Here is a 23294-nt window from a genome sequence, read left to right as displayed (position 1 = left end):
TAATGCTTGATTGATCTGTAAACTGCAACTAGCCTACTCGGGTATTTCTTTAAATAGCACCACTGTGTTGTGAATATTGAACGACATTTGACAAATTGGGTATCAAAATGTGCGTAAATAAATCATCCTTTTTTCTATGTAGAAATAATCTGGAAAAAATTATTAGTTCTGACGCTATAGGTGTATTTATAACAGCTGCGTTACTTTTTGTGCAGACTTGATTACCGGGACCTTTTATTCTTGACAATACCCCTCTGGCAGAAATTTCAAAGCTGCGCATGCGCAGAAACTGACAGCGCCATATTTGATTTGTTTTGGATCGTTTTTTCAATTTTCAAACTTTGCTAACTGGTAAGTAGCGTAAAAAGTGTAAAATTGAATTTAAAAGGACATTTCAAATGCAACCGTGAGCAGATATTTTGTGGTGGTGGGAGTCTGTATAATCTTACATAGAAAAGGCAGTTCTGAACCGGATCATTTTCGAATTCATCGACGTCGATATACCGGCGGTGCCGAATTCGGCAGGCAGGTATAAGTTTCATTTGAGATGAACAGTTATTAAGTTAGCTCGAGATCTAAAATACAGGTTTACATTTAATATCCTACATTATCTTGCTGTATTTCAGCTAGAACACATAGGCAGTGATAGGTCATAGGTAGAAAACCCAGGTTTTTTTAGAACAATTTTATTTTCAACATGTAAAAATGAAAATGTACCGGGGTCTAGACTCACTTGCCAGTCCTATATACGCCGTACCTATGTATATTGAGGATTATATCACTCATACATAAATTCTAGACAGTTCATTGGTTGATTACCATTTGCCATTTTTACTAACACCCTCTCCGTGTGATAGTCTTTATCATCATGTGCTCTGGTGTTACCCTGAGTAAAGATAGTCACTTGCGCTGAGCATCAAATTGGTCACTTATCGCTCACTGTTCAAAATGTGACATCTACACCAATTACAGTCCCCGAAACTGTCTACTTTTTAGCCGACCTCAATTCCGAAACATTTAGTGATAGTTACAAATGCGATCCCCAACCCTTTGGTTACCTTTGACGAATTTTTTCAAATCTCCATGAGTCTCCGTGTCTGAAATTCCCCGGTACAAACATCGAAAATGTCGCAAAATCTCAGTTCCGGTGATGATACTATATCCGCATCGTTGTTTTCATACATGAATATGCATATCTTTGACCCTGTAAGGTCAAAAGCGTGGCGTTGATTTCAACCAATCCGATCCACCGTTTAATAAGCAGCTTGATACTGACGTCATATCTGAGGTGACCAGGAGGCAGGAGCTACCATTTTGGTAAACTGAACTCGACTCGTGCGTTCTTTTGGTTCACATAAATCAAACAAAATTTTCAATAACGGGTAATAGTATGATTTCAATTTTTTATTAATGAAGTCACTTGTAGTTTTGAGGAATGACAAAGTTGTTTTTGGAAACTTAGATGTTTGTTTCAACTGACGATGTAGGATCGCAAGGTGAGTGAATTCGTGAAGAGATTTGCTTGTTTGAGTGATAGTAGGATACGGGATGTAGGCTAGTCCTCTGTGTTTGACCGGCTCCGACACGACGTCTCAATTCGTACCTGCTTACCAGACAGCAATACTGCGTATTGCTGTATGGAACCAGATATACTCTGGTGTAGTGCGCCTGCGCCAAGCCGTGCGCTGACTCTTGGACTCGCCGATTTAGTTATGGGGTGGACCCCAAAATGTGAAATATATCACGGCAAAACATGGTGTTATGTTGATGAAAAAATGTTTTTTCTACCTTAAATAGTATTTTAGTAATAGAATTTATGCATGAGTGATATAAAACAAATATTAACTGTCTTAAATTAGGTGTAATGGTGAAATATAATCACTCGGTGAAAGATGTATTGTTCCATTCCACTCGCCGTTCCGGCTCGTGGAATGGAACAATCCATCTTTCACCTCGTGATTATATTTCACCATCACACTCATAGACAGTTAATATTTGTATACTGGCTTACGCCATTTTGGATGTCAATGGGAAATACACACTTAACGATTTGCGCCGGTTAGAAACTTGAAAAAAAATCTTTAAAATTTCATCAGTGTATATAAAAGTGGTACCAACCGTGTTGTGCTTGCTAATTTAAGACTCGGTTGAAACAAAATTAAGGATCGAAAGCATTTTAGTGTCCAAAAGGCAAAATTATCGTCAAAGTTCTGCGAAATCGGCACCCTTGCGAAGGGTTCAGAATTGAATCGAGAGCGAAAATATCCGATCTTTGCGATCAAAAACACAACATTACAAAGTTAAACATACTATTGGCAAAAGACATTATTATTACCAAACAATACAGAATAGAAAATTTGACGTCATTTTCTCAAAATATTGAAAAAATTTGCTCACTAGACATCGAAAAAGTACGCAAGCTTCCAATTCCCGTTCAAACGCGTGGGAAACTGAAAGTGCGATAATCGTGACTACCGGGGTCCGGGGTACCTACCCTGAGTAAAGATAAACACTTGTGCTGAGCATCAAATTGGTCACTTATCGCTCACTGTTCAAAATGTGACATCTACACCAATTACAGTCGCCGAAACTGTCTACTTTTTAGCCGACCGCAATTCCGAAACATTTAGTGATTAAAAATGCGATCCCCAACCCTTTGGTTACCTTTGGACGAATTTGCAGAAATCTCTGCGGAGTCTCCGTGTCTGAAATCCCAGGTACAAACATCGAAAATGTCGCATTTCTCAGTCCCGGTGATGATACTATATCCGCATCGCTGTTTTCATACATGAATATGCATACATGTATCTCTTACCCCTGTATTAAAATAGGTCAAAAACGTGGCGTTGATTTCAACCAATCCGATCCACCGATTGTGACCTTTTCATGAATATTTAATAAGCAGCTTGATACTGACGTCATATCTGAGGTAACAGGAGGCAGCAGATACCATTTTGGTCAACTGAACTCGACTTGTGCGTTCTTTTGGTTGACATAAATTGAACACAATTTTCAATAACGGGTAATACTAATAGTAGGATTTCAATTTTTTATTAATGAAGTTACTTGTATTAGAATGAAAGTTCATCTGTGTTGGTAGTAAACATAATTTAGAGGTTTAAACCTTTGATCTCAACACAAAAATTTGCGTACCTGGAATTTTCAGTCGACACTTCGACTTTCATCAGCAGACTGGCAACTCAATTCAGAGGTCAGCGACCTTTCGGACACTTGACCCCAAAATCGGGTCATACACTCTAGGTAGCTTGTATCGGTGTATTTACGTTGTACTTATTTCGTGTATAATGGAGTGTTCTATCAACAAATCCACGGGGCGGCGATGGGTTCCCCAGTGTCACCAATCGTCTGCAATTTGTACATGGAAGATCTTGAACAAAGAGCAATAAAATCAGCACCCACCCACCGTTGTGGTGGTATCGTTATGTGGATGATCGCACACAAAATTAAAGAAGCAATATGCCCAGGAGTTCACAGACCACCTCAACTCTTTGGACACTGATATCAAGTTCACGACAGAAGGTGAAGAAGATGGCGCCCTCGCGTTTTTAGACACCCACACTGTGATCAAAGAAGACAGGAGTCTTAAGATTAAGATCTACCATAAGCCCACCCATACGGACCAATATTTGAATTTTCAATCTAATCACCCTGTCCAACACAAACTTGGTGTCATTCAAACTTTATATCACCGGGCTGATTGCATAGTCACAAATCCTGTAGACAAGGAGGAGGAGAAGTCGCACATCAACGCTGCGCTTGAAAATTGCGGCTATCCCAATTGGGCTTTTGACAGAGCTGTTAAACCAAAGAAAGACAAGAAAGACACAGAAAAAGTCAATCGTGAGACTAACACTGAGACAAAGGGACAAGTGGTTTTGCCTTATATAAAAGGTACATCCGAGGCGCTTAGAAGAACTTTTGGCACCTACGGGATAAGAGCGAGCTTCAAGCCTACCCAAACGCTAAGACAACTGCTTGTTTCCCCAAAAGACATAACCGAGAAGAAGGATATAGCTGGGCCGGTTTATTTTATTCCATGCCAAGGACAAACCCGTAAGGGTCAGTGTTCGAATCTTATATCGGCGAGACAGAAAGATCACTTAGCACTAGATTTTTGGAACACCGTCGCCCCAGCTCCACCTCGTCTGAGGTCTCCCAACATATTCACATCGAGTCTCCCGGCCATCACATAGACTTGGACAAAGTTCAAATTCTGGACAAGGAACCCAGATATTTTGAGGTGTGAAGGAGGCCATCTATATCAGAGTGAACCAGCCATCGCTGAACAGAGGCGGGGCGATACAAGCTACCTAGAGTGTATGACCCGATTTTGGGGTCAAGTGTCCGAAAGGTCGCTGACCTCTGAATTGAGTTGCCAGTCTGCTGATGAAAGTCGAAGTGTCGACTGAAAATTCCAGGTACGCAAATTTTTGTGTTGAGATCAAAGGTTTAAACCTCTAAAAAATGAAGTTACTTGTAGTTTTGAGGAATGACAAAGTTGTGTTTGGAAACTTAGATGTTTGTTTCAACTGATGATATGGTCATTTGGTCAAGTTTTTTTTGTTTCGGAGGCTTCATGTTAACAATGGCTAAACATTGCAGAAGTAGTTTTTTTTGAAAACAACACTGTTGGGATCACCTAAGCTGTTATTTTCTTGTGTGTATTGAATCAATGATTCTATGCGGCAGATATTTTAGATTTATCACATGGTAATTTTTTCACCCATTTGTTAAGTATGGTGTTAACTTGCATGTGAAGCCTCCGAAACGTGCTTTCTTGGCTATCAGTATATTTTTCAAACATTAACCATAATATCATTTTTTTTTTTTTTTTTATGACATTCTGCAGCAGCACATATCATGTAACAATTACAATGCAAATATCAATATGGAACACACCAATTTATATATGGTCGCATGTCACAAATTGGTCACCCAAAAATGGGGGAGCCGTAACATGAAACTGCTTTCTTCACATTTCAAGTTTGGTTTATTCTAATAAAAGTATAATACCTATTGTAGAAAGTTTGGTGTCATTTTGTAGATAATTATGTTCTTTGTCAAATACAAAAAACCCCAAGTCAATTGGACAACTACTTTAAGATTTATATTTCAATACCGTATGTAAGATGTGTCAATGGGGGAGCCGGGGCGGGGGAGCCCCATAGGGTTGTACACAAAATTGTGAAAATATGGCAAACTTCAAACCTCAGTATCTTAAAAAGTATAACTAGCATGGACCTCAAATTGCACATATCATCCTGGATTGTAGATCTACCTCTTAGTACATGAACTGGAATATAAAGTGTTGCTAATTAATTGCCTAATTAAATGCTAATTAAGACACTTTTCCCTATATGTTACAGTACAAAGTGTGCACGTAATGCTCCAACATTTCTAAATGGCCTATTTCTTGCCTGAGTCACCCTGCTTATTTGAAAGTTCACATATCTTTAAGGAAATCTGATGAGGAATTCAACTATGAACTATGCTATTAGTTTTAGTGCCAGACATGGAGGAAAAAAGTTTTGATTGATAATGTCATAAAAAATTGTAAAAATATTTTACAATTTTTGACCACCCTGTATGTTTAACGCAAGGGATACTAAACTCTTTCTTCCTGATTTGTTTGAAGGACCCATGTAATGTCTTTCTGAATCCATATTTATTTTGAGCTACATAGCTTTCAGAAAAGGAAAATATGGGGTTTACCATGACAAGAAAGATGCTAATTTTGTTGAGTTACCACCCTGTATATTTCTCACCCACCCTGTATTATGATGTTATACTTCATTGATTTGGCATCCTTGTAATATAAGCTTTCCAGAAATATATACTTATAATGGTCTAAAATGTATTAATTAAAAGTTGTGTGAAAATGACCATATAGGATCGCAAGGTGAGTGAATTCGTGAAGAGATTTGCTTGTTTGAGTGATAGTAGGATACGGGATGTAGGCTAGTCCTCTACGTCTTAATTCACACGGAATTATTCGTACCTGCTAAGCAGACAGCAATACTGCGTATTGCTGTATGGAACCAGACATACGGGGTACCAGAAATCTGATGCAAATCCCCGACCCCGCACTCCGTGCATCTGCGGGTATTCATGCTCGTCAAAAATTTCGCGAAATAAGGGGTGTTTTCAGAAGAAGAAACACGATTTGCGAAACACAAAACAAAAAAAGGGGTGTTTTTTCAAACCATGTTAACATGTATTGTGTTCGCGAAATTGAAAAAAAAAGGGTATTTTCATCGAGCAGCCTACGCGTTTCTGCCAGAAAAGAGTATATTAGTCATTAGAAATATCGTTCACGTTTTAGGGAAAATAGGGCTATTTTCGAAGTTATAATTCGCGAAATCGCTAAAAAAAAGGGGTGTATTTCCCTTAAAAACTTCGCGAAATGAGATGCAAAAGGGTAGTACGAGGAACCCATACCGTAGGCCTACTTATCACTGCTATAGAAAAATTATATAATTCGTGTACATCGTGGAACATACTCTTTGCGTGGCTGTGCGTAGTAAGTAAGCTGTTGTACGCAGATAACCTCGCTAATATGGACGTGTAGAGTAGCGTTGTGCGGACTCGCGGAGTAACAAGCGTAGTTGAATGTTCCACGATGTACACAAATTACATAATTCTTCTATAGTACGGTATGGGATGATCTGTATGCAGAAAAGCACATACCCGCGGATGCACGGAGTGCGGGGGCCCGGGCGCAAATCTCTCTAGCATGTCTAGACTATATTTAGGTCATCATATATCATCTTCTTCTTCTTCTTTTGGTTAAGTCGGTAATTAACTGGTCTATCTGTAAGAGTTTGTTCATCTACTTCTTTCTGTATTTGCGCCACCCGCGTTGGTTTTGGTCGTCCGACAGGACGCCTAGTTTTTCGTTGAAATTCAGCTAGGGCTTGACTTGCTCGAGAAGTCTAGCCAAGAATTTGCTCACCGATAGCTTCACATTCTAGGCTAGAGACCATTGCATTCAAAATCTAGTCGGATTCGCTGAAGCATGACTTTGTGTAAAGCAATGGAAGTTCAGAAGTAAACACAGCTGATCACGACAGGTGATTGCAACAAAAATGTTGCTAAAATTACACTTCAGCAAAATTTTAGACTGTCCAAAATCGGCAAATCTTGCTCAAAAGATACAGTTGACTCATCGAAATAATTTTCATCCAAATTTCAACATTAACAGAATAAATAACCTCCGGTGCAAAAAATTGCACTGCCGTCCGACCGTAAAACGATAGCAACGCACTCTAGCATCGAATGCGTAACTATTGTGTGCAAATTCGAAGCTAGAGTTCTCAAGTAACTTAGAGTTTAGACAGTTAGTCTAAATGGAATGATCGATATTTGCCAAAGATTCTCGTAAAACATCAACCGGGTGAATCAGTTTACAGAAATAAATAAAATATGTACTACTCCCGGGTTGACTATAATAAATATTTCATTCATGCATTTTTTTAAGCAACTGAACTCAGAACTAGACTAAAGCCCGATCCTGACTCCACATTGCAGCGCGATGTGATGTTGCGATGCTATAAAAACTGTAATCTGAGCCAGGTTTTTACGAGCTCAGCCTCAACGGTGAAAATTCTCATTCTTGCGGTGACAATTTTGGTCCATGATGCGAGTTGGAAAATGTTAAACTTTTTTCACATCACGCTGCGATATTGCAGCATCGCAGCCGTGCACGTATGTGATTGGCTGCTGGAAAATCAAGGTCAGTAGAATGACCTTAATTAAAAGGAGATGCAGACCCCACATGCTTTTCAAACATCGCAACATCGCGCAATGAAATTAAAATGTACATTTTGATTTCATTGTGCGATGTTTGAAAAGCATTTTAAATTTGAATTTTAAAAAAAAGTACCAATACCATTTTTTTAGCAGTATTTCTCCTGTTTGCAACCTTGAATAACAAGTAATTTAGGGCCTATTAACTTCTTTTTTTCTATTTTTTTTAAAAAAAAATATTCTTTTTTTTGTATTATTGTTTTTTTGTATCTTTGGGTAGGTGGGAAAAAATAGGAAAAAAAAAAACACACTAAGAAATGCAATCACAGAGCCCTGTTGCCTTGAACCGAGGCTAGACACAGGATTCAGTTGGCATGGCATGACTGGTTAATTCTTATTCACTTATAAGATGAAGTTCTGCGTTCTCAATATTAGGTTGAATGAATACGCTACTTGCATATACCGTATTCATTCCAATAAGCGCCCAGGGTGCTTTACAAAGTCATTTTGGGTGGGCGCTTATTTTTTATTTTGGGGCCGTTTATTTACCTACGTTATAATAGGGTCCCGAGACGTTCTAGTAGCTTTTCTGATGCAGTAAATGTACGGTATTGCAAGTTTACACAGAACTTTAAATCCTCAAGCTATTTCACTGTATCAACGTCTATCAGTCACTTCAACATTAATGATACCCTTTAGCAAATTGAAAATACTTTGGGTGGGCACTTTACTGGGGTATGGGCGTGAATTGGAACAAATAAGGTACATGTAATTCAATTAAAATGTTTTGCTTTCTTGTTCGCAGGAAATTTTAAAAACTAGAAAAATGCCCACTGCACCTGATCTATCTACCCCAACGGGGCAAGTGGGGTCCTTCCAGCGTCACATCAGCTCTTCATCCGGAACACCCGCTGGTAGCATCACACCAAAGAACTTCATATCACCTACCACATCATCCAGACGGCCTCGTGGGGTACTGACAAGTGTTAGTAATGTACTGTCATACACAGCAGAAAATGATGATGCAGCAGAGAAGAAACAGAGGCGCAGATCCCAGGTTCTGGTGATGCAGAGGCAGTATGAAAGCCCTGGAACACCACAAGATAGGTAAAGCTACCTGGTGGTCTGGCTGGCTGGCCAGCACAATTTAAATCTTCAGACTTTTACACAGGCTTTGTCACAAAAAAGGGGATTAAGTTCCATTAAAAAAAACATGATTGTGCTTCATTAGACAGACAGACAGAATGAATTTCAATTTTGTATTAATTTTGATCAGATAACATTTCAGAAATCATACTCTCACTTGTAATGTCAATTTATCAAACTTTATGGGCAGGGGACATCCTTGGACTATTTGAGTAGCATTAAAAAGTATACATGCACCATTACTATTGTCTAGAGTTACTTCTACATCATGCAGTTCATATAGGACATGAATGATAATATTTATATATTTTTGTACAGGAGGAGATCATTACCCACAAGTGGGATGAGCAATGCCCAACTCTCTGATCATTATGCCAACTGTATCAAACTCTCAGCAGAAAATGTAAGTCAACTTTTATATAATGTCATGTAAAACAAGAAATATAAATGCATGTAAAGACTAGATTGTTAACAATAATTGATAAATTAGCACTTTAATTTACGGTATTTGATGCCTGCATTATATGTGATAAATAAGTGAAACAACTATAGGGTAATAACTCGTATTACTTTGTTGGGATTGAAATTATACAAACTAATGCACATGTACTGAAATGTTGATGCATCTTATGCATGAGCCCCACACGGGGAGTCCATTAGACACATCAACATCAGTACAAGGGCATTATTTTGTAAAATTTCTGTGAGCAACAAGTAATATGCAGACTTTACTAACCTATTTCATACCATGAAGAAAGAAATCCATTTTTTTTTGCTATTTTTTATACAAAATTGTCACTAAAAATGTTGGAGAATGCAAGCAAATATAATGCATCAACTCGCAAGAAAAATGAACGAACCCAAAAGCAGTGCGTTTAGTATGTGGAGTTTGCACCCATGCAATTGTACACAATCAATACACTCCTGGCATTTTCTAATGTGTGCTCAGATTGGATCTCGCTATCTAAGAATGTATAAATAAATAATTGTGTTGACTTAATTTCTTCCAGAAAATCAATGCTAAGAATGCATTTGGACTTCATCTCATTGATCACATGGCAGAGGTACTCAAGGAGAAGAAAGGGGAACTTAACTTTCAGGTACAAATTCATTCACATGACCAAAAAATGGTCCGACATATATTGAAAATCAATAAATAACCATCACAGGTACCAACTAATATCCCCTGTGAACTTTTCTAAATCTGTCAAAGTAAAATTGATAATGAAATTGTAGCAAAATCTCAGCATTAAGTTGCAATACATACAACACTTATTCTGGTGGTTTTTTTTCTTTCAATTTTTCCTGAATAGCAACATTACAAATGTCCACAGGGGTATACCCCTGAATGTCAAGTTTGACTTTGAAAATTATGGTAATTATTACGCACCTCCTTCAGATGACTTAGGTAGAGTACAAGTATGTGAATAGATTGAGTGATCCTAAGGTAGATAGTACATCAAGATGTTTCAATGTTTCACAATTTTCCAATTAATCAAATAGTAACTGTGACACGGTGTAAATAATTAAAATGACTATTTGAAATCCATCTAGAGCTCTGTTTTTCTTCAACTCTTTTCGTGCAGGTTGCTAGTTGTACACTAGATGCCAGTGCCAAGATTTATGCTGGTAGGGTGGATGCCATCCATGCAGAGACATACAAGATTATGGGAGGGCTGGGACATGGTGACAAACATAAAGGTAAGAGTTGACTCGGACATCAACAACAGCAAAATATCTAACAGTGAGTAAGACTTTTAATATAAAAATTGACTCGGACATCAACAACTCGGGGAGCTGATCCTGGCTGCAATGGCCAATTGTGGAATGTCTAGGGTGTGCGCTTCTTAGCTGCAAGTCCCTGAGTTTTTGTTTACTGGTTTATGGAATGATATGGGGCCATAGTTGTTAGCGACTACATGTAAAGTGTGCAGAGGCTTGTGGATCAACGACTAAGCGTAATACCTGTGCCTACTTTTTTTTGATATCAAAGTGACATTGACTCTCAGGGACATAAGATTGATAAAGGTTCTTGTTCAGATCCAATAAAATGATACTACTCACTCAGAAATATTTCAATTCCTATCAGGAATCTTGTTCACTCTGGTACTGGTGTTTCTAGGTGTTCTCAGGGACATGTTCTCTTCTTTATATTAATTTACAAAGGGGTCATTTTTGTCCCTACTCTAGTTTTCAGTGAGATGTTTATTCTTCTGTGACTTAATGTTTTTCATTGGGTAAAAGGGCATTTACCTTCCATACCCAGACTCACAGAGTAGGGAATTTGCATGTGTGTATACCATTACTTTATATGCAGTACTAAAAAGAATATATAATTATTATATTTTTATGTGTCTTACCAGGTGGAGATGATGGTGAAGGAAGTCAGGAAATGCACACCAAGAAAAAGAAAAGGGTAAATAGGAAAATGAACATATGAAATAATCAATGCAAAGAATGGCTGAACTTAATGCCATCAGTCAATATGATAGTGTATGTACTTGCAAAGGTGTTTGAAGTTAAGTGTGCATGTTATTTTATGTGCATTTGTAAGTACTTGAATGTTTACCAAGGCAAGTCTTCTGGTGATTTTAACTTTTATTTGTACATTTTCTTTCCTTTGAATGAAAAGATTTGCCAGTGTCGAGCCTTGACTTTTTTTTTACCTCAGTAACTTTAAAATATTGTCTTCATATTTGTAGAGACACTGCAACACTATAGAAGCCAACATCAAGAATTTGAACTGCAACAAGATTGATCCTGGATTTGAGGTAAGTTCATCTTTCATAATCAGAAATATAGTTCTAAGAAATCACAATTTGTATGATTGTATAAGGTGACCTTTGTTTAAGAAATCAAGAGTAGTAACTGTCACATCCATTATCTTGCACAATCAGGTTGATCCATTCTTTCACAAGATGTCAGCAGCCTTTGATGAAGGTGGTACCTTTGGCCTCTTACTAAATCATCTACATCGCCGTGGGGATTGCTCTGAACTTGTCTTGGATTCCAGATGCTCATTGCCAACTTCGGTGGATACTGATCAAAAAGACCAATCTACACAGACCAATGTGGATCTGAAGGAATTCAAAGGTAATTGTGATCACAAAATAACATTACTATATCCTCTGCCCCTACCCTCAACGCTAATCCTAACCCTGACCTAATGTAATTTGAAACTAAACCCTCACCTCAAACTCGTCCCAATCCTTAACCTTAGTAGTAGGGGTGTGATTTTCGGGTAATTTTGTGCCCGGGTACCCGGCACATTTTTCGGGTTTTGTAGTGTCTCTGGACCTAGACCTAAATGCTACGATCATGGTTGACCAAAAAAAAAAAAAAATTGAATTTTGCACATTGTTTTGTAATTTTAATATGAAAATTGATACATAGTTTTCATGTCATACTCTATTAATGATATCAAAATGCATTGAATTTGAAAAAAAAAAAGGGTTTTGTCCTCGTATGAGGAGCTAAAGTAAAATGAGAGTCCAAGTTATCCCAAACATCAGAAAAATCTTGAGCACACCTGCTAACTGGGTAAATTGCATTATCAGTCAAGTTCTCTTTAAAGATCTATCACTTTGTACCTGGTTAAAGAAACTGAAAGTTGGCTAAATATTCTAGTGAGTTTGTTTTTATTTACCTGTCTGTATGTTCAGTCAATCTACTTATTGTTGTTCCTTTGTATATTTCATACAGATGTGTTTTCAGCAGGCGCAAATAGGATGGAATCCCTACAGGTCTGCCCACAGTTTGCAGACTTTGAATTCACAAAGTGGAATCAGGATGGAGAGGTGAGATTTCAAACATTGTCTTTGTCTCAGATTCTGGTGGCAGGTGGTTCTACTGTAACCAGCAACAACTATACCAATTTTCACCCCGTCTTTAAGGGTACACATGCGTGTGTACTCTAGTGCTTTGAGCGAACGCTAGCGTTTTGAAGCGCCCAGTGAAATGCACACTGACGTCACTGCCACATCAGGGTGAAATATGGTACAAATAGTTAATCTAATGCTACCACCTGTTACTCAAAATCTAAAGAACATGTGTATCTTGCTAGATAATGAATACTGACAGAAGTCGCACACCAGGGGAAGTATCAAAGCCCCGGCCTATTACCTTGTTGCAAAATTGTCACAAATTTAGTTTATGCCACAATGCCTTGTGCTATGGTGGGGCAAGTGTGTTATGTTAAATAGGTCTTTCAAAGAGATATTACATGTAAAACAAGGGGCATTAGAGGGTTAAACAGATGAAATTACCAGAACTTTCAAATTATCTTGCAGGACACCTTCAGTACTATGATGAGCAAGCTAGCATCAAGTGAACAGGCGTTTGATGTGCATGCTGCCCCTGAGCCTCTTGAAGATCCTATGATGCACATGGATAATTTCGCTGGTCCTCCGCCAGATGCAGATGATTTCAGTGATGACGACATGGCTGGTGACATGACCTGTATTGGTGGTGCTGGAGAAGCGTCAATGTTTATAGCTGATGGAAGTGAAGCCAAGATGATGAGATCAGGGTGTACGAGGTAAATGTTTGAAACAATCTGACATAATGTTGTCTTTAAAAAGAGTTTTGTGGTGTAGACAATCTTCTCATAGGCTAGCATCTAACAAATTCCTGTCACTGGTTATTGCCACTCCATTTCCTTGTGACATGAAAATGTTCTTGCCTCAAGTTAATTAAAAAGATGGTTATCGGATGTTTTGAATATTTTGCCGCATTTTCATGTAGTCCAATTTGAACCTTTTGTCTTTGTTTTATTTTTCAAGTGCCAGCACAACAAATGGATCAGCAAGTCAGTTATGTTTACAGATGAGCTTAGAACCAACAGAGTATTCCTACTTCAACATGAAGGCCCTGAGCACCTGGGCTGGACCTCAACATTGGAACTTCAGGCCTAGGACTCAAGGTCAGTCAAATACTTGCAATGGTTTGGTTAGATTTTATTGCTTTGTTTACCATTACTTTGTTTAAAGGAAGTCTCCCGTAATCATAACATAATGTCTTGTATGATAGAAAAATAATTATCAAGCACGATTAACATGGTTTTATTTAAAACAAACTCATATTAACCATAAAAACAAATAAAAACAGCCGGCTCTCAACACGGGATATTCAAAATTCCTGCGCCAAAATTGTCTAGTGCAAGGACGTAATGGTTATTGGTGCTCAATTGTCGTCCGCCATGATTGTCATTGCACCAGACAATTTCAATGTCTGGGAATTTGGAATGTCGCGTGTTGAGAGATGGCTGTTTTTATTCATCTTTATGTGATTCATGCTTGATAATTAATTTTCTAACATATAAGGCAAAATGTTGTGATTGCCGGAGATTTCCTTCAATAACCAAAGGTTTGGATGTTCAGATACCATAACTCTTACTTTTCTCTGATCACCAGACTTGGATATTTTGGAAACAAAACATGGAACAGTTAGTACTTGAAATGAATTCAGGAAAGAAAGAAATACACAATTTTTTTTTCAGATTGTAAATGTGTATTAGTGCAGGGCATGAGTTTACTGTTGACTGATTGAATCAGGATGTTATGTCACATCCATGAACGCCATTGATCAGAAGACATTTCATTGCCATCTAGTTAATCAATTTTCTCGTAAGGGCCCATACCGAAATACTAGACTAATTCCAATCAGCCGTCTACACTTCGCATGTACTGTACATGCTTCGTAGTGACGACTGATTATCTTACAGCCAATATCATGACGGACTTCTGAAAACTATTCAATGCGACTTCAGTTGTGCGCCAGAAGCGCGACTGACTAGCGGCGCCACAAGACCGCGTCGTTGTACCGCGCCGCTGTGACAAGATCGCGCTCTGAACTTCTAAAACAACAAACTCGGTCAAAAGGTCAATTTGGACACAACTGCGATGCTCTATGCCACAGGAATCCTGTTGCAAAATCCGTCGCTTTTTTTCCACGTAGTTTTCTCAGTCGTCAATCCAGACGGTTGACGACTGAGGGCAGCAGTCTACCGAAATACCAGCGTGTAGCTTTCCCCAGCTTGGCTGAGCAATCCCTCATTCAATAGAAGCGTAAGCATTGTGGCTGGAGTAAGCTGCAGCTTGGCTGGGAAGGCTGTACACTGGTAAAGCGGTATGGACCCTAAGTGAATGATGTTCATTATCATGATTTCATGTTGCTATTTACTACAGCGGCTACCGTGGGGACAGAAGGCAAGAAGACTCGCACAAAGAAGGAACCATTCAGGATCAATTTTGAAGTGGAACTGGATGAAAAACCTTTCTCAACATCAAGGGTATGTATGTACTGCAGATCAAATTGATTAAGTGTTGATAATCAACTCAAGTTGAGTAAGCCTTCGATATTGACATTTTTTTTTAAATTCTAAAATTGGTTTTATCAAAAGACTGATGTAAAATCTTATGTCTGAAATACTCAAAGTATCTATCTTTGATTGCTTAATTGTATTTAGGCACTTCGAAAAGATTTAATATAATCAATGGGTTTTTGTTGTTTTCTGTAAATTGTGTTGCTTTTCTTTACAACTGGTATATTTCATCTCAGGAAGAACACTGGTATATTTCATCTCAGGAAGACATGCATGACTCTGCTCTGATCACAAAACAAAAGCATTGTTATTTTTTATTTTCATATTTACAGGCAGCGACAACCTTATCCAAGCGAACACTTTCCAAGTATAAACAAACCTCTACAATGTTACCAGAAGATGTACACTACAACCCAGACAAGTTATTCAAACTGTTCTCCAAGACCAATTATATTGTAAGTTAACTCCTCAAAAAGGTTTGGAAACTTTCAAAAACGGCTGTATATCAGATATCTCCAAATTGTTTCATATCAGTGAAACCATTGTTCTTTCCGGTCAACGATGACACCTCATTTGTGACGATAACTTATTCCACGGCTGAGTAACTTTCTTTGAAAGACAGAGAGGTCTCAAAGAAAATGTGCCAAACTGACCATTGTCTGCATTCATCTTATTGCTTTGAATGAATGAACGAGTGGTTTAATGCATGAATAAAAGAATGAATGAAAAAGTTGTTTGCCGTACATCATGATGATTAAAAAAGTGGTATGATGGTTCTACATGTGGATTCAAATGGATCAACGCAAGTCAATCTCTCTTGCTGGTCACTTCTTCAAAGTGGTCATTTGCAAGATAATTCTAATCAACCATGGTTCGATTATCAGATCTGGATAAGGCTCGAACTATTGGTCAGCTTGAGGCTGGCATACCTCAGAATCAAAGTGCAGCAACTTTTTGAGTTTCCCGCAGTATGATCTCCAAGCTAAAAGCTAAGTTTCGTCAGACCGGAGATGTCAAAGACAGACCCAGAAGTGGCCACCCAAGAAAAGCAACGGCTGCAGAAGACCGGTACATCATACTGGCAGCACTTTGAAACTGTTTTTAATGAAACAGTGTGATATTCCTTACTCATGTTTACTAAAGCAAATGACGTAGACAATGGCAGATTTGGCACATTTTGTTTGAGACTTCCTTATCTTTCAAAGGCAATTACTCAACCATGGAATAAGTTATGGTCACAAATTTGGTGTCATTTTTGACAGGAAAGAACAATGTTTGTATTGATATGAAACAATTTGGATATAGATTTCAAATATTTCTGATATAAAGCCATTTTGGAAAGTTTCCAAACTTTTTTTAAAAATGTGTTAGAACAGGCATATTGGTAACAATTACCTTGCTTTTTTTTACCTTGATATTTTTGCAGGTTTTAGCCAGGTAACTAAAAAACTACAATGTACCTATTAATATGAATAGCTTGATCTGATAGAAAATGAGCCAGAAATTTCATTTATATTTGCAAAGGTCTTGCAGTTCTTGAGTTAAGACCAATAATATATGAAAAAGAAAATTAGGGGCATTTTCCTCTCCCGAGAAAAGTCATTCACACGGGGCGGTAATAACAAATCAAGCCTTGGGATCTCCTATATAGAACCCATACCATTCCTGGTGTGTCAGCTTTCTTTGTTTCAATTTTTGAGGACAAACCCTGATAGATCATGCACCCCTCTGACCCACCTTAACCACATAATGAATAGGGGAAATCAGGTTGTTGGATTTCAACAAATTTCAAACAAGAAATTTCAACCAAGATCATAAGATATGTGTGCTTTTCCCTGTTTAGGTAAAACGTCAACTTGGTGTTAGTGGAACGGAAGTAGATGATGATGTTGGTGGATATGATTATGACAACGCCAATGATTGCGCTAACTTTTGTCCCAACACTGAGGTAAGCAACAGAGTTTTGCATTTGTTCAGTTAACAAATATTTGTTTTCAATAAAGCCTGGCTAATGTTCACTTGGGAATCTTTAGATGTAGTAGTCATATTGCTAATCTCAATGAAATTAGAGTATAATGCAATATAAATGTTTTAATGATTTTCTATTTCTGTACAGCCTGATGACTATGATGATGATGTCGGCAGTGGTCTCAATGACTTCAGTGCAGCACCTAGTGATGGCAGTCAAACGTTGGGTTTCTCAAGTCACAGCTTTGCAAATGAGAGTGTATTTGATGCTACTATGCTTCAAGGAGATAAATTGGTGGCACAACCTCACAAGGTAATTTGCAGTATCACTATCAGAGTGTAATTTACACTGCAGATTTGATTATTACAATATAACTCTTAAGCACGTTGCAATACAAATATTCAATCTCAAAGTTTCACAAAATAAGGCCATTTTTAGCCTATTTTTGCACCATAAAAACCTGATATTCTTCATTATGGAGCATGTACAGTTGTATACTCCTAATTTTGGAATGAGGTTGCCTACATTCAAGCACGCAACAATACATACTTAGAACTAGCCCTATCCTTTGCTAGCCTAGCCTTGTGGAGCATGACTTGAATCAGTTTTTCAGATTGAAAACAATTGAAAGGTCTAAGATAAAATATGCATTAATCTGAAATAACAATTCAACTATCCATACTATACTGAAAAAACAAGTGCTTATCATTTTTTCTTTTCTGTCTTTCCAGGTTGCCAAGATAGACATCACCTATGCTAGGACAGCTAAAAGAGTGGATGTAAAGCGTCTCAAATCACTCATGTGGGGTCACCTTATCACACCTAAGGTTGAAGCAGAAAAGGTTAGTTAGATTCTTGAATCAACATCTTGCTTGGTTTTCTTTTAAACACAAGAGTGATAAACAATCACGATGATTGACTGACCAATGGTCTTGACAGTCAGAAGGTTCAGTGGCGTGTATAAGGGGAGGAGATCTTGCCACTTCTATGCGCTCGCTGATCACCAGCGTGTACCCGGACCACAGAAGTACCAAAAAATCTACTTGTTGAGATCGTTTGAGTCTAGGCATTTCTTGAGCATGTTGCTGCAATCATGTGTAGCAATATCATCTTCTCCTCTACCTTTTGTATATGACTTTCACTCTTGAGTTTCAGGTCTAATGTCATGAAGTTATGATACGTTTCAACTTCATGGATGAATATCTGTGTGAAAAAAATGAATAATGTTATTTAGCACTGATGAAGACAAAATAAATGGGAAAATAGCAACAACAAAAACACAAACTAGATGTGAACGGGGGTATACTAGCATTATATCTAGCAACATTTGTAAATTCGGATAAAGCACACACTTATTTTTTCAAAATTGTTTTTCATATGCAGGAAAATACAGAGGAGAAAGAACCCAAGACAAAGGAAAATGAAATGGCAGATGATGGAGTCGCTGGAATGCAATCATTCAAAGACGTGTATGATTCACTGCCAGCCAGACTTTCGCAGACAATGTCTAAGAATTTGAGTGTTCCTATTGCATTTGTGTGTCTGTTACATCTGGCCAATGAAAAGGTGAGTCAGTGATAGAGAGGTGGTTTTACTTCACCCTGTTTGGATTATGACTGTAACTCTCATGACTGATGCAGCTTCACACAAGACTGGTTCCATCAGTCAGTCAAGCATGCTGCTGCTGAGCAGCTGACAAACTTAAGTGTGATTTTGTGATTGCTACATCTGGGGAACTGATTCTGTGCATTTATGTCTTATCTGCATCTGAAATTCAAAACATTTAAGAGCATACAGTGCATGATGTTGTACCGTTGTGATGCTTTGCAAAGACAAAGGGACTTCGTAAGTTGTGTTATTCGGCATCAAAAGTCTTGTCACTTTTAAAACGCTGTGTTTGTCAACTTCACCCCTTGTACTAGTAAGATTCAGTCTGCACTATGCCCCACTAGATAATATCCCTTCATCAGACCAGGGGTAGCGTTAACCCCCGATCAGGGGTAAATGACCCCCTAAATTAAAAAAATATTCATTTTTCACCCTCCATATATTGGGAATGTGCAAGCTCGGGGTGAACTCTGACCCTCTACTTTTGAACCTTACTCCTATCCCTGACTACACTGCAAAATATTTTTCACCCCCGAGATTTAATTTTCACCCCATGTATTTGGATTTTCTGCAAGCTCGGGAGTGAAAAACAACCCCCGACTTTCGGGCCTTAATGCTACCCCTGCATCAGACTAAAGCATGGTTTGATGCATAACATTTAATGCATAGATGAAAGGCATTTCTAACATAACTTGCTGATAGATTTAGATTTAACCTGTTGGTGGATTGGGATACACTGATACTTACCTGCTACTCTTTGTCATTTTTATCTACAGTGTTTGAAAATCACCAGGAAAGAGGAATCACAGGACCTTGTTATTATTCAAGACCACTGCTAGTCAGACACTCTACATGTAGCTGCTGCGGAGGTTGTCTCTATGTCATCAACATACCTGGGTTTACTTTGCAAATCTCAATCTGCTGACATGAGCTTAGAACATGTTGTGCATAGAATTATGATTTAGCATCCAAACATCTCTGCTATTGTAAGGTACCAGCTGAGGCACTATTAGGTATACCACTTCCCCTATTTGTTTGACTATAGAGTATGTAACCCTTAATGCCTACCTGTATGTGATAGTCCATACCGTAACTAGTAAGTCACCTGCTGGCTGCTGGATACCATTAAGGTGAATGAAGCTGTCCATCTATTCAATACCAGTTACCAGTGACATGACTTCAAGGTATACCAGAGTTGCAGCCCTAGCTAAGGTGAAATGTAGAGGAGTCCTAATGTGTAAAGACGATGTGAGCTGTTAACATTTACAGAGTAGATTGGGCTTAATGTTGTTGCAACTTTGTATAATTATATTGCAAAGTATCCAATCATAGTCACTCTATGACTATACATAAAGTATACCTATGTGGTAAAAGGAATTGTACAGGATTTAAAGTTATAAAATTATGTAAAATTGCAATCTCTGATGGCATGAAATCCTGTCACTCAACCACAAAATTGTATTCTCTGCTTCAATTGGGAAGTTACAGCTTAGGCCAAATACAAATAAAGTTTCTATTGCCCTTTCCTGGCCGACCCAAATTTTGAAATGACTAAAAAAGTTTTACTGTACAAAATACCTTGCCTAATGTTTGATTTTTGGGATTTTGTTTATTTATTTTTTTAAAGAATTTTTCATTTTTTATTATTCATTTATATTCATATTCATAGTCTTAAATCCATATATTAAGCTTTCATTTTAAGTGTTTACAATGAATAATTGGTCAGATAAAAACATTACCGTCCTACCAACCATAAACATTTTGGAGCCAAAAGGGCAATAGAACTCCTTTTTTGCCATATCATATTGGTAGCTTTACATGTTGTCTTCTCATAGATGCAAACTTTTTGATTCAATTCCTTTCTTCAATTTTTATACCGTATTAACCATCACAATTGGATTGGATTATTTCGAGGGATAAATCAGTATAGATATCCAACATTGTAAACAGCAACAATAGGTAGGAGTTGACTGGATACAATTTGTCTGACTGTCACAAGTAGGTCCCAGAGTCTAGCTACCACTTGCTTGTAGAGAACAATGGTGTTTGTCTACATTTTGAGATCGAACACAGCATAAACACGGAAGTGGGGTTCTGATTGGTTAATTCAATCGTCTCACAATCATAACAACAGATCGGTAATCAAATCGGCTGATTACACGTCAAAGGGTTTGTCTGCGCAGAGCGATGCTCGTGAAGGGAACACAAAGCTCTGCATATGTCACTCATTAACAGAGTGCTTGTGATCTTTTCTCAAAGCCAGCGTACTTGTTCTCTTATCGATCTGTAAATGCTGCACTATGAGGTAAATATACTTGATAAAGGGGTGGATATGTGCCTTTGTGGCATCAGATAAAGATCACTGAGATTAAATTCAGAATTTGCATCAGGCCCGATTAGTCAGGTTATTGCTGATCTGCTCATCATTACTTCAATGTATGCATTTCATTTGTTGACCAATGCTTCCAAAATTATATTGTAATATATTGTACAGCAGCAGAAAATCATGATTTAAAGTTAAAATGTATGCAAATAATTATGATTGCTAGAATAGAATAATGTTATGTTTGGTGATATCCTACTGTATGATTTTACTTTTAAATTATTTTATAATTGGAAAAAAGAAGTGTTGATGTACAAGCATGATTTATATAACATGGGTCTCCATTGCTAGAATAGAAATAACATTATGTTTGGTGATATCCAACATTACAGTACGATTTTACTTTTAATTATTTATTAATTGGAAAAAAAGTGTTGATGCTCAAGCATTCATGATTTAAATAAGGTGGGCCTCAATTGTTTTTATTTGTTATCTGTGAAAATATGCAATAATATCTTAGGTCCTGCGATATATAATGAATGTTCTTGTAAGAAAACAACAAAATTAAACATTGATCAAAATCGATTTAGTGACAAATGTTTAATTTTGCTTGATTGCTTGGTATAATGTATAGAATAAAAAGGCATTTATCATGGGGCAGAATTTTTGGACCCTGCATGGGCTAGTACCACATAAATTCACATTGAACAAGCAATGCTATAGTTGCAAATTTGCTTCCAGGGTATTCTGAGTGTCAGACTTATTAAAATATTTGCACACGACTTTGGCCGCATGCATAGCACGACTTCCAATCATTTTCATTTTTGATAACTAAATTATAAGTTTTATCTTTTTTAAGAAAGAATGCTGTAAACAATAAATTTGGTCTGTATATTATGCTGTAAATATTATTTACATGAAGACTTTAGATGCAAAAAGCGATATGTGCTATTACTGCCTCCTTGTGTTGTTTTTATTAATATTGATAATTTATGACGAGATATATAATAAAAAGATTTCCCAAATAGAAGATGAATAGTTTATTATTAACATAAAGTAATTCATAAAACTTAGCAGAATATTTAGACAAGAAATTTATTACAGAACCAACACAGGGCAGGTAGCCTTTGCATGGCATTCTGCATGTGAACTCTTTTCATGTTACTACAACCATTGTTATATTTTGATGTGTGATATGGATATCATTTTATGTGTTGTATATATTTGTAAATACTGCCAAGTCACCTCATGGTTTTGAAAAGCAGATAAATACATTTGCATATCAAACTTCACTTAACTTGTGTTCAATGTTTACTTCATTTTGTGTTCCGAGTACTTAGTCTTATTTGACTATCAGTGGAGGCAATGTCTATCAGTGGAGGCAGACTGAGGGGCTGTGCAATAATTGGGGAGTAAAATTCCCAAACAGTGTGCCAAAAATTGCTCCCAGCCTGTCAAATATTCCTTTCCCCCTATCAGCTTGCTAAAAAATCTTTCCCCTTCAGCACCCTTCCTTTGCACATGCCAAATTTTTGGGAAATAAATGCAAACCTTATAATGTAGATTATGTGAGTGTAGCAAGTTACAGGAAATTTCGTATATTTGAAGATTTCTGAAGTATTGTCCTAGGCCTTTTCAGACCGTTATATTTAAAAGGTTTGTCAATATGTGCCCCCCTTCAACCTTCCAAAAATGGCTTCCCCCTCCCTTTGGGCTTGCAAAAAGTTCTTGCCTCTCCAATTTCAGCCTCCCCCAGGGAGTCAAGTACAATTATTCCACAGCCCCTTGGTTATGTGACCATTTCATCAGGTAAATCAACCGACTGAATAGGTTTCCACCAAAAACACATTTTTATCATACATGCTAGACACTTAATATTTGGTGCCAAGGACACTTGGGTGAATAAAAGTGGAAAATTTGTGGTCATCTTAGATTTTTGGGTGCCTATAATAGAGTAAAGGTACACAACGAAACATGCTAGAAACCTAAAGACCAAACAAATAAAGGAAAACAATGAATTTTTGCACTAAATAGCACCCTCTATATAATTTTATTTTACATTCTGAGAAAACTTGCCTAACTCCACTGAATTTGAAAGTTTGGAAAGTTTTTTCAAGCATTTGTATCTCCAATTATTTGTGACATATTTATATTGTGTT

At 37.5% G+C, this 23294-nt stretch overlaps 1 protein-coding gene across 1 annotated transcript; it reads left to right on the top strand.

Annotated features, from left to right (window-relative positions):
- The first annotated feature begins 271 nt into the window (after positions 1–271).
- LOC140152063 (condensin complex subunit 2-like) lies at positions 272–22427 on the top strand. Its single transcript, XM_072174364.1, has 18 exons — positions 272–351; positions 8573–8874; positions 9232–9316; positions 9924–10013; positions 10500–10614; positions 11277–11329; positions 11616–11684; positions 11811–12006; positions 12616–12710; positions 13203–13450; positions 13695–13834; positions 15099–15202; positions 15568–15690; positions 17079–17183; positions 17352–17516; positions 17936–18046; positions 18588–18770; positions 19589–22427. The coding sequence occupies exons 2-18, from the start codon at positions 8594–8596 to the stop codon at positions 19649–19651; spliced, it is 2226 nt and encodes a 741-aa protein (XP_072030465.1). The 5' UTR covers positions 272–351; positions 8573–8593; the 3' UTR covers positions 19652–22427.
- The last annotated feature ends 867 nt before the right edge of the window (positions 22428–23294 follow it).

This window comes from Amphiura filiformis, chromosome 1, assembly GCF_039555335.1.
Source record: "Amphiura filiformis chromosome 1, Afil_fr2py, whole genome shotgun sequence".
Lineage (NCBI taxonomy): Eukaryota > Metazoa > Echinodermata > Ophiuroidea > Amphilepidida > Amphiuridae > Amphiura > Amphiura filiformis.
The sequence above is the reverse complement of the archived record's forward strand: the minus strand, read 5'-3'. Positions and strand labels throughout refer to the sequence as shown.